Source organism: Balaenoptera physalus (assembly GCF_965194825.1).
Source record: "Balaenoptera physalus genome assembly, chromosome: 8".
NCBI lineage: Eukaryota > Metazoa > Chordata > Mammalia > Artiodactyla > Balaenopteridae > Balaenoptera > Balaenoptera physalus.
The window spans coordinates 69,423,036-69,435,372 of NC_138887.1; the positions used below are offsets into that span (position 1 = coordinate 69,423,036).

The window sequence follows — 12,337 nt, forward strand, 5'->3', positions numbered from 1 at the left end:
ATCTCTTCAGAGAAGCAACTTTTGGTTTTGTTGAGTTTTTCTACTCTCTATTTCATTTATTTCTGCTGTAGTTGTTATCATTTCCTTTGTTCTGATAACTTTGGGCTTGGTTTGTTCTATTTTATAGTTCCTTGAGGTGTAAAGTTAGGATGTTTGACTCTTCTTTTTAAACATAGGGATTTTTCACTATAAACTTCCCTCTTAGTGCTGCTTTTGCTGTATCATGTAAGTTTAGGTATGTTGTGTTTTCATTTTAGTTTTTCTTGAGAAATTTTCTAATTTCCCTTTTATTTTTGTCTTTGACCCAATGGTTGTTCAAGAGTGTGTTGTTTGATTTCCATGCATTTGTGAGTTTTTCTGGTTTCCTTTTGTTATTGATTTCTAGTTGTATTCAGTTGTGGTCAGAAAGGAATGATTTCAGTCTTCTTAAATTTGTCAAGACTTGTTTTATGACCTTACATGTGATCTACCCTAGAGAATGCTCCATTTGTGTTTGTAAAAAAAAAAGAAAAAAAACTCTGTGTCTCCTCTCAAAACTACTCTAGATACTTCACTTAGGGCCACCAAATGTGTAGGTTTTTCCTACACAAACAAATTCTTCAATTCTCAGTGGACATTAACTGGGTGTCCTACAATTCAGTTCAATTCAGAAACTATCTACCTAGAGTTAGCATCAGATCTCACAGGTTAAGGGTTCAGTCCCACAAGACTGTGCTGCTTTCCTTCCCCAACCTTAAATTCCGGTCCAGGTTGTCACCTGTGCTTCTGATAAACCAGCTATAGAGTAGCTCACAGATCTCAGGAAAATAGTTTACTTACTAGATTACTAGTTTATTATAAAATGATCCAACTTGGGAACAGCCCGATGGAAGAGATGATCAGGGCAAGGTATATGGGGAAGGGGCGTGGAGCTTCCATGCCCTCTTTCAGCACCTCCAAGTGTTCACCAACCTGGAAGCTCTCTCAATGTCATAGTTTAGGATTTTTATGGAGGCTTCATTATGTAGGTGTAATTGATGAAATCAGTGGCCATTGATGGTTAAACTCAATTTTCAGCCTCTCTCCCCTCCCTGGAGGTTGAGGGTGGAGCTGAACTCATTAACATAAACTCAGATGTAGTTGAAAGGGGCTTGTTATGAATAACAAAAGATACTACTTTCATCTTTATTACTCTGAAACTGTTATAGGAACTGAGGATAAAAGACCAAATATTGTAACAAAACATGTTCCCATTGCTCTTATTAATTAAGAAATTACAAGAGTTTTAGGAGCTCTGTACTAGAAATGGACCAAATACATATTTTTAAATTATAAATCACAATATCACAGTGATTGAAAAAAATGTGTTTTCTGCTGTTATTGGTAGAATGTTCTACACACATCTGTTAGGTCCATTTGGTCTACAGTCATGAGTTTTTTTGTTTGTTTGTTTGTTTGTTTTTAAACTAATGTTTTGTAGTGTGGCTCTCATGAATTCCACCCAAATAGAAGAAATGTGTTAAGTGTTAATGATATAGGAAACTCAACTAATTTTCCCCAAGACAAAAGTTCATAAATTAATGTTAAGAAAAGTAGTATATATATATATATATATATATATATATATATATATATATATATATATATATATATTTATATATTTATATATTTATATATATTTGCCCTTTGGAATGCTAAAATGTTTGGGAAACAATATTGATTAGGAAATACCTAATCAACTGGTTTTCAACTTTTTAAGATACGATGAATGAGGAATTCAGCAGTCTTCAAGAATAAGAAGAATACTGTATGAGTAATAGTAGATGCTTGTGTTTTCCCAGGCCAGGGCAAAATGGAATGCATTCAAATCACAAAAAAACAAGGATTTAAGTTTAGATACAAGAATGGTTTTATATTTGAGTGATGGACAAGACTACTTTCCAAAGGATATTGGTAAGTGTCATTTCTGGACTACTGAAAAGAAAAAGGCTTATCTTTCTGCTGTAGTTTTGAGGGAAGAAAATTGGCATACATAGCTACCAAAAGACGTAATTTTCTTTTACTGTGATTCTATCTAACATGGGTACAGTAATACTCACCAAATGCTGTCCAATGTACTAAAAAGAAGTACATTATAGCCTAATCCACTCTGTAACTTCTTGGGGTCTGTTTTCATTACATGAAGAATTATATCCACTCCTTCAGTTCCAAAAATTTCCTAAGAGATTTATTTAAAATTATTTCTTGAAATAAATAAATAATCCTTTCCTTTCCCATTTCATCCTGTCCCCTAAAACTTTTTCTACCAGAAAAACACAACAACATTTTTAGGAAAATAGTACTGTAATACAATTTTTTTTTTCAAATTTGTACTCACTTGTTCTCAGGAATTTAAGACAAATTATTGTAAAGCTAGTCATTTTAGAGAGGATATCAATCAACATGTCAGTTTAATGCCCCTTTATATTTTTTCCCTTTCTCTTTCTTTAAAAAAAAAATAAACCATAAGGCTTGTCCCATGGTTTTCTTCCACATTGTAATGAATGTAATCTAACATCATGTCAGATGAGTACTAGATAGCAACAACTAATTCAAGGGGTTAAAATTCTATCATGGAAGATTTTCCAATGTTCCCAAGAGAGAAATAAATTTATAAATAGCAGTTAAAACCTTTAATAATGTATGTGATGTTATCACCAATTAATATTTGTCTGTTACCAAGTACCTTTCCTATTGTCTTGTCATTCAGTTCTGGTTCCCAGTAAGCAAGACTATGAGTATTTTCCAGAAGAACACAGGTGCAGGGTGATAGAATATAAGAAGTTCCACCAAAGCTTGGAGCTAAGTATGTGTTTACTGTTCTTTTTTGCCTCTCCCTCAAATCACTCTATTGAAACCTTCATAAGTTTTAATTTTTATCTTTCCAAATCTATGTCTTGCTATTTAAGTTATTAATCTCTGAGACTCAGAGTTTGCTATGGCATTAAAAAGATCAAAGGGAATTAAGCTCTTTTTTCTAACTTTTAGTTTTAGGTATGGACCCAATTCAAACCCAAAACATCATTTATAATGGTACAGCCACTCTGGAAAACTATTTGCCAGTTTCTTCAAAACATACACCTATCTTATGATCCATTAGTTGCACTCCTAGGTATTTATCCAAGAGAAATGAAAGCATTATGTCCACAAAAAGACTAGTACAAGAATGTTAATTAAAGCTTTAAACATAGTAGTCCCAAATGGAATCAACCTAAGTGTTTATCAATAAGGGAATGGAGAAACAAATTTTGTTGTATTCATACAATACTATTCAGCAATAAAAAGGAATGAATTATTGATACATGCAACAACATGGATATATTTCAGAAATATGGTGCTGGCTGATAGAAACCAGAACTAATAGAGTAAATAATCATGTGATTCCATTCATATAAAGTTAAAAAATAGGCAAAACTAATTTATGGGAATAGAAATCAGAAAAGTGGTTGCCTGTAGGCAAGTGAGGGCATGGCTGCTAAGCGGCATGAAAGAATTTTACAGGGAGATAAAAATATTCTATATTTTAATTGTGATATTAGTTAAATGGATGCATACATTTGTCAAAACCTATCAAACTATATACTTAAGATCTATATATTTTACTGTATGTAATTATACTCTTAAAAAAAGAATATTAAATCTTCGTAAGATTAAAAAAACACCAACATTTATGGACATTTACTAAGAAGAAGTTCATAGTGTTATGTGATTGAGAGATCTGAACAAAACTTTGATTCACAGGCATACATACCTTCCTAGGAATATGATGTTCACAAAGACCAGATAAAATAAGTAAAATATCAGATTGAATTTCCAAAAGAATGGCCTCTTCCTTATCATTATACTTGCTTATTGTATTTTTAAAGATTCCTGATTTGAAAAAAGTTAAAGAATGTAAAGTTATTGAACACTGTATTTTTATTTTGATCAATTACTGTTCTGAAATTCTTTCTTATAAAATTTCAACTAGAAAAACTATTTTTAAAAGGGCTATTTTCATTGTATGGTTTCCTAGAAGCTGTAGACAGAAGATGATAAATGGATTCTTTGGGCTCTCAATACAATCAGTAGCCCCATATATATATAGAATTTCTAGTACATAATTAATGGTGTGTCATTAAAAGAAGCCCTTAACAACCTGATACTTCACCAAGCAAACAAAACTGTTTAAAAATATGCAGTTTCATGAGGCAAAGATGCGTGCCTTTGCAAATATATGACCAAAATGCCTGATCATAGCTTGCCTCATCTCTTCTTGTCCTTGTGGTCAACAGGGTCAATCTTAAGCAAAGGTGGAAGACATCCCTAAGTACGTTTTCTATTCCTGTTACTTCTTTCTGCATCGTCTCCTTATGTCTACTCAAAGGCATCTTCAACAACTTAGGTAGCAATATTCCCATGTTCTTTAAAAGCTCTCTTTCCAATCAAAATTTTAAAAGACTTGAAAATAGCCACTTACATTGATGGAATGTCATTCACAATAAAATTTTGCCTCAAAAAAGGACTTTTCCTTTAAGCTTTGTATAAGGAACAAAAGTCATTTTTCCTCAGTTACTAAGGGGTCACTGGCATTAGCAGGAAGGTGTGGAGTTATGTTTCAAAGTAAAAGGGCCATGGAAATCACAGCCTATTTCCACTGTTGGCCCTGAAGGGACAATTCTTGGTCCTGTTAGGATGAATTACAGGTGAAGGATCAGAGTCTAGGAAGGCTAGGTGAGCATGCTGGAGGCCAGGGCAGAGGCATGCCATGGACAGAGGGCCTATGCTCCCTTTTTAGGACACCTTCTAGGAATCCAACCTGGCTGGCCTTGCATCTGCTTCTCCTTTCTAGATTATCTCCTCTTCTTCCTACCTGTGTACAGGGATGTCACTTTCCCTGTTGTCTGTAATAAATGTTATGTTAATACTGAATTATTTTCTTAATATTTCGGTATCCTTTAACTCTCTACATTTACCCTCTCCTTGCTCTATTCTAACCATTGGATATATTTTTCAGATTTCCTCTTTCTAAGGTAGCATTGCACATATAACTTCCCTAATCCAAACCGCTAATAGCTCACCATGCTTAAAGAGAATGAAGTTCAAACTCTATTATGGTATGCCATTCAAAACTCTTTCTTGCTTGGCCTCTGACTAGACAATTAACTTCATCTCATATTATTTGTCTTCATAAAACTTTGACTTCACTTAAGCTAGCTCTGAACACATCATCATGTATATTTTGGCTTCATGTCTCTGTTTATGCTGTCCCCTTGCTTGAAAGACCATCTCTCTCTCTCTCTCTCTCTATTTTTTTTTCCTCTTGAAACCAGCCTTACCCTGACACCCTAACTCATAAAGATTCTTGTTAAGATTGCCCAGCCTTGAAGACTACCCTGTGGCATTTACTCTATTACTCACTAGGTGCCTTACTAACAGTGCAGGGTAACACATGCTATCTTTCTATGACATACATCTTTCCTTTTGTTTTCATTAAGGCAAGGTCCTGAGAGTTCTGTTCTATATATGTTTATGACACCAGTGCCTACACAACAGGTGTATAAACATTTACATTTACAATGCAATTACTATTTGTTGAGCTTATTACTACTATAGAGCCTCTGTTAGACTCTGTAAGAGAAGGTTCCTGCCCCTAGGAACTCACATAATAAAGATCAGCTTCTTTCAAGTTAAAGGGAAAGGTCCTAAGAAGAAAAGAACCCTTGCTATTTGCTCTCCCTTCCCCACTTGCTACCCAGGTAAGATTAAGACTTCTTCTTGGATATATGGAAAATTGTATTCATCCAGTTAGGCTGGGGCCTTCACACTGAGTTCTGTATCATGAAATGTGTACAGAAGTGATAAAATCTACTTTCAGGTTTGGTCATCCTCCAGTAAGCTCATCAAGAAAGTGAATGTTTTTGCCTAGCCCCCTTTTCAATATCCTCATTTTGCTTACTAGTATTATTATTAGAGGGCACCACCCCAATCCACTAATGATGGAAGAGCAGGCACTGAACAGGTAGAAGAGCTTTTGAGTAAGCATTTGTAATTAATTGACATCCAGCAAATTATATCACCTACTCATGAGGCGGTCACTGAACACGGATATGACAAATCTAGCTCTTACTTCTCAAAGTCAGGAAAGATTAGGGCCAGAGAACTATTTATTTTTTAAATAACAAAAGGTAGAAAGCTTTTGCTTAGGTGTTCTGAATTTTACACTGAACTCGCATGTATGTATGTTGGAAATAAAGTGACTTAGCACAGTCAACTCTTTAAGTTGAAAATTAAGGATATCCTGATATTTCACATCAGAAAACCTATGTACATTTCTGTATACACCAGCGTACCAGTATTCTGGTAATGTCAAATGCACTGGAAAATGTAATGTTATCCTCTTTTAAAATGACTCCAAAAGGCCTGGCCAAAAAGTGGTGATCTTACTCCTAGAAGAGTGAAATATAACACTAGCCCATTAAAAAAAAAAAAAAGATAAAGATAATCCTAAATGAAACGGTATCTGAATTAAGTAAACAAATGTTTAAAGGATAAGTGATCATGATGTTTCAGTAAAGACAAACTAATTTATAGCAACAGTATGAAACAAAAATCAAGAAAATATTCAGGAGTTTGTCAGCTATAGGACAAAATAAATGTGTAGAAAAACATTTCAAACAGAAGTTCTAATTCATAAACATTCTACTTTCATCAGGACACAAACATGTTACGTTTTTACCTATCAGTTGCTGAATTGCTCTCTTTTCACAAAGATCCTTGTTTATGGTCTCATGCTCAAGGTAGACCATGGCTCTCAAGAGTCTTAAACTGTAACGCATCTGGGCAAACTTGTTTCCACGGCCACCTGTACCATGAAAACTGTTCCCATGACTAAAGAAGGAATCTGTAGAGAAATATTAATAGTTACTTTACATCAAGAAATTTAGATTAGACATCTTTTATATCAATATAAGTTTAAAGAGATGTTAAAATTTTGTCATACTTTAGGGTTTTTTCTTTTTAGAGAAGTAAATATGATTCCATCCCCCTCCTCTTTCTATTTCCAGTACAGAAATATGTGTTTTTAAATTTTACTCAAATGTATCATTATTGTATGTATCTTTTGTAACTTGTTTCTGTTACTCAACACGTTGTATTTTTAAAATTATTCACATTGTTACAAGTAGATCTAGATCCGCTCAGTTTTAACTGCTTTCCACATCCAGTTTATAAATAACAGTTTATCCATTCACTAGTACAAATTGCTACAATGAAGATTCTAGTTCATGTCCTCTTGTTCCCACTGAGAAGTGTTTCGCCTGTGACACCAGAATCATATAGGGTATACCCACATGGAATTCTATTAAAGTTGCCAAATTGTTCCCCAAAGTGGTTATATGGATACAATGTATAAGAAATAGATTTTTCCCAATCTATTAAATGTGAAATGGTAGTTCATTGTTATCTTAATTTGCAGAACAATTACATTTCTCTGATTACTGGTGGGGTTGAGTGTCTTTTAATTTTTTTTGAAAATTTGAGATTTTCTCCAAAAATTTTGAAGAATTTTCATGGCAATCTCTATTGTTTGCCTACTTCTCTACTGAGTTATTTTCTTTTCGATATGTAGGAGTTCTTTATGAACCTGAATTCTAATCGTTTATCAGTCAGAGTGGTGAGTAAATGTCTTCCCTCAATTTATAGATTGTTATCTTATTCAGATTTTGTCACACAGATATTTCCGTTTTACAGTAGTTAATACATTTAATAATCTTTAATAATCTTCTTTATAGTTTAAGCTCTTCTGTATTTAAAAAGTCTGTTTCTACCCTGTTATCATAAAGATAATTTCCCATGTTTTCTTCTAAGATTTTTACAGTTTAACTTTTTGCATTTAGGGCTTGAATTCATTTTGCAATTGACTTTTTTAAACAAGTTGAAAGGATCTAATTTTTATTTTTTCACACGGAGGGCCAACTGCCAGAGCACCATCCTTCTCTCATTGATTGGCAATATCATCTCTGATGATGCCAACCTCCCATATATTCCATTCCACTGGTCTATGCCTGGTCTAGTACCATACAATTTTAATTACTATAGCTTTATGGTCAGTCTTGATAAATAACAAGGCAAGTTCTCTTTCTTTGTTATAATATGCTTTCTTTGAAAGGTTCTTTTAGAAGTAGCTTTTTGTTTAATGCTGAAAAAAAAAAAGTTCAAAATACTGTTCTCAGTAGTGTGTATAGCTTTAGAAATGTGGATTCTGGAGCTAGACTGCCTGCATTAAATCACTTACTATGTGGCAAGGAACAAGTTATTTAACTTCTCTGACTGAGTTCTACCCACTGACCAACAGGGCTAATAATAGAACCTATAACTCCTAGATTTGTTGTGAGGCCTAAACGGTCTAATACTGCTGAGGGGGTTAAGGCCTATCACATAGTAAGTACTCAATAACTGTTAGCTATCAGACTTCTTCTTGTTAGGAAGCATTTCCTTTTTTTGCCTTATAGACTTCTGTAAACATAAATAATATAAAGGAGAGACAGGAGAATTGTTTTATTTAATGCACAGTAATTTAACATGACTAAATTTAGTAACTCAGCATATTAAAAACTAGAGAATAAAAATAAGCTATAATTTTTTCTCCCTCATGGATGAGTGCTATTCTTGATCTAATGAAAATGTACCATACAAAATTATTTCCAGAGCAAAGTTACTACCAGAGAAGAATACAGTATCTTACTTATAATTTTTTTTAAAAAAGAATGTATTTCTTATTTCCCTTCTAAGAATCATGAGAATTGAAATGAAATATTCATACAACTTAGGGTTCTGCTAACTTGGCAGACTACATGTGGCTAGAGATCTAGATTTGAAGCTCCATGAAGGTATGGACTTCATTTATTTTGAACATAAATGTTTCGTTAGTAGCTAAAACAATATGTGGTTACTAGTAGGCATTCAATAAATATTTGTTGAATGACTAATTAAAATATTACAGGACAGTATAATTATTGGATAGGCCTAATAATATAAAAATTTAAATCAGTTTATGTGAATGATTTCTTTTACTGAAAGGTATGCATCAACTATAGCTAACATTTACTAATGTCTGACTATAAATGAAATCTCAGGCTTTTTTCCTTAAAACAGCATTTAAACACATTAAAATCACAGAAGGCCAGATCTACATTGTTAGTTCTCCTTTTAATTGTATTTCTTTTTCTACACCGCCATTCAGTTGAAATATGTAGATTAGAATTTTGACAGGAATCCGAAAGGCCACTTACCTTCACTGTCACACCATTCTAAAAATGCAAGGACGTGAGCATTTCCCTGATACAACATGTACTCGTCTATTAAAAAAGGAGCCACTGATGACAAAGTGGCAATTGCATGCAGTTGTAATTCTTCATACTGTGCTGCAGACCACTCAACTATTTTGTGTTTCTCAGGCTTTTTAACATAGGTAAACAAAGCCAAAATAACTTTGCCATCAATTAATAGCTATGAGAAAGGGCAAAAAGTACTATGTTAGAAACATAATTAAAACAATTTTATTTAATCTAAGAAAATTTAATAAAAGATTTCCAGTTTGATGTGTTATTGATGATCATTTCAAAATACTTTCTTCCTAAAGATTCCAAGCTATGTTAAGCACCAAAAATTAAAAAAATTAAAAAACCCAAAACCAAACTCACTAATAACAACAGTTCACTGTGATCCCCCTTTCTGGGATATACACTCTATGGCTAACAGTAATGTAAAATAAGTATTAGTTTTTTTAATCTATGCTGCTTATATATGCAGTTTACCTCCGCTTATGATAAAACCACAGGAGTCGAAAATTTAGAGCAAATAAACTGGTGGTTATTTCTGTCTTCCTTACTTTTGTTTCTTAAAGGAAATATTTCAGAGACTCAATTGTATATATACTTTAAGAAATCAATTTTGGCTGAAGTTATGATAATAGACTATAGCTATTTTTAATCATAGGCAACAGAACTTATACAAATACTCTATCCAGTGAATACCAGTCAGGTCACAAGCCATAGTTAATTACACGCCAAGAATTTTAAAACTGTACTGAATCCATGATGTCAATAAAAATAAAACAAAAATGCAAAGCTATTATAATATGACAATCAAGTTAATATTACAGCTGATTCTGATTGGTATATATTTATGGCTCACAAGATAGTAACACACCATGTGCTATATTCTATTCAATTTTCTTTTCATCTGGCATTATTCTACAAAGATTTTTTCACAATAATATCTATGAATTTTTCTAAATTTTCTACTATTCCACATGGAAAGAGCACAAGATTTAGAACTGAGAAAACAAGAATAACAATTAGTTCTAGCACTGCTGTAAGTAGTAAGTGGATAATTTTTTTGAAATACTCTGTGAACTGCAAATAACAGTACACGTATTTATTATCACTACCATTACTGAGCCACAAACACAAACATGTGACAGGAAAAAAATTAGTTGATTCCATTGCTCACATAGTGCTTTAAGAAGCTTATCAGTCTTTGTGCCACTTGACTTTGTTGTCAAATAAAATTGGTTTATAAACTATAGTGTAAATTTTATTATCTTTGTATCTGTCATTTTAATAGTTATATAATACTCCACTATAATAATAAACCATATTCTATTGAATGATTTTCTATATGACATTTCAGAAAATACATTTAGCTTCTATGGAGTGTACATTTTTGATATGAATAACAAAGTTATAACTGTAAAGACAGTTTTTTTCTGAGCATTTTTTAGTATATTCTTCAAAGTGGCATTACCAAAAAAAATTGTTTTTAGCTCTTTTAATCCTCATAATAATTCCATGAGATAGGTGTTTTCCCCACTTTGAAGTTGAGATAACTGGAATTTAGAGACGCTAAACTATGTATTCAAGATCACATTGCTAGAAAGCGACAGCACTGGATTCCACCTGACTAAAGCCTTAACCACCATATTATACCACGTTTATATTACCACTAATGAAATTGATAGAATGAATCCTCCCTTGGAACTTGAAAGAGTTTTAAGACTAAAATGAAATTTCAATTAATGCAGTAATAACTAAACTAATGGAATTGTTAGTAAGTAGTATATTTTTTTCTGTTGCTTTATAGTTTACAAAGCCTTTATCTCAGTCTCACAACAGAAGGAAGAACTGAGCCTCAGAAAGTTTAGGTGACTTTGCCAAGGCCATACAGCTAGTAGGCGATAAGACAGAAGTGAAATTCATTTCCAGTGCTCTTCAAATTACACCATGCTTTATGTAGGATATAAAGTATTAAGATAATTCATGGGTAATAAAAATATGTACATAAGAAGGTTAGATTTGTGTGGAGAAAAAGCAGGTTCATACAGTTTGAGATGGGCGGCATAGAGATGAGCAATTTCCTCCAGCATTAAATCATCCCTCATTACTATGGTCAAAGATAGACTATTAGGCTGGGTGGGCCTATATGGATTTTCTTTCAGTTTATGTTCTCTTATTCAGGAGCTCTAAATATATAAATAAATCTCCACGGTTCTCCTGCTTTTCCTTGGTTTATGTGGTTTAAATTTAGGTAAATTCACTGTTCATTAATAGATAAGAGAAATTTTGAAAAAGTGAAATTCCAGTGAATACGAGTTTGTTACCTTCTATGGTAAATATATGGGCTGATGAAAGATTTGCAGCCATGGCTTTTAAAAAGTTATACTACAAAGTGAGACAATTTTAATTTTTATTTTGATTACTTTTTACCTGTATAGTAGATAAATCTTTATAAAAGGTCACAATTATATTGAATAGCAATTTCTTCAACTCAAAATCTTCATAGGAATTAGAAAACTTAAGACCTTTTACCAAAGGATTTTGGCTTTTAACTGTGAGAGGGAAAAAAAAAGGAAGAGTAAAATAAAAGCTGAAATGATATATGACTCATTAAGATAATTATAAGTTGAAAGTTTTATGGTTTTTACCTTCATTAAAGGTTGCAAATAATATCAAATCCCTGGTAAAGCCACACTCCTAATATAAATACACAAAATAAACAGAAAGATGAATTAATTATATGGAAATTAAGTTACAGATGCCCATATTTACTTAATATGTAGGTATTTTTTATCCTTGTCATTCATTTGAGTTCATAAAGCACTAATAATAAGGGATGAAAGCAAGAAAATAAAAGCATATAGCCAGATAAACTTGTAATTTATTTAATATTAAACTTACTTCTGTAGGTTCTTAGAAATATATTACATTATTCTATGAATATTTTACAAGATACTGTTTAAAATTTGGTAAGAACCCAAAACGTACTGCTAAAAGTTACT

The 12,337-nt window shown here is 32.5% G+C and overlaps 1 protein-coding gene across 3 annotated transcripts in view; it reads right to left on the reverse strand.

The window, feature by feature from the left end:
* CFAP69 (cilia and flagella associated protein 69) overlaps nucleotides 1-12,337 on the reverse strand; it is a 69,221-nt gene that overhangs the window by 23,616 nt on the left and 33,268 nt on the right. For all 3 annotated transcript variants that reach the window (XM_082471740.1, XM_082471741.1, XM_082471742.1), the window contains 6 exons: nucleotides 11,984-12,032; nucleotides 11,766-11,887; nucleotides 9,291-9,507; nucleotides 6,737-6,901; nucleotides 3,770-3,888; nucleotides 2,079-2,197 (listed from right to left, as the gene is read on the reverse strand). In XM_082471740.1, the coding sequence (XP_082327866.1) occupies nucleotides 2,079-2,197; nucleotides 3,770-3,888; nucleotides 6,737-6,901; nucleotides 9,291-9,507; nucleotides 11,766-11,887; nucleotides 11,984-12,032 (791 nt within the window). The remainder of the gene's footprint in view (nucleotides 1-2,078; nucleotides 2,198-3,769; nucleotides 3,889-6,736; nucleotides 6,902-9,290; nucleotides 9,508-11,765; nucleotides 11,888-11,983; nucleotides 12,033-12,337) is intronic.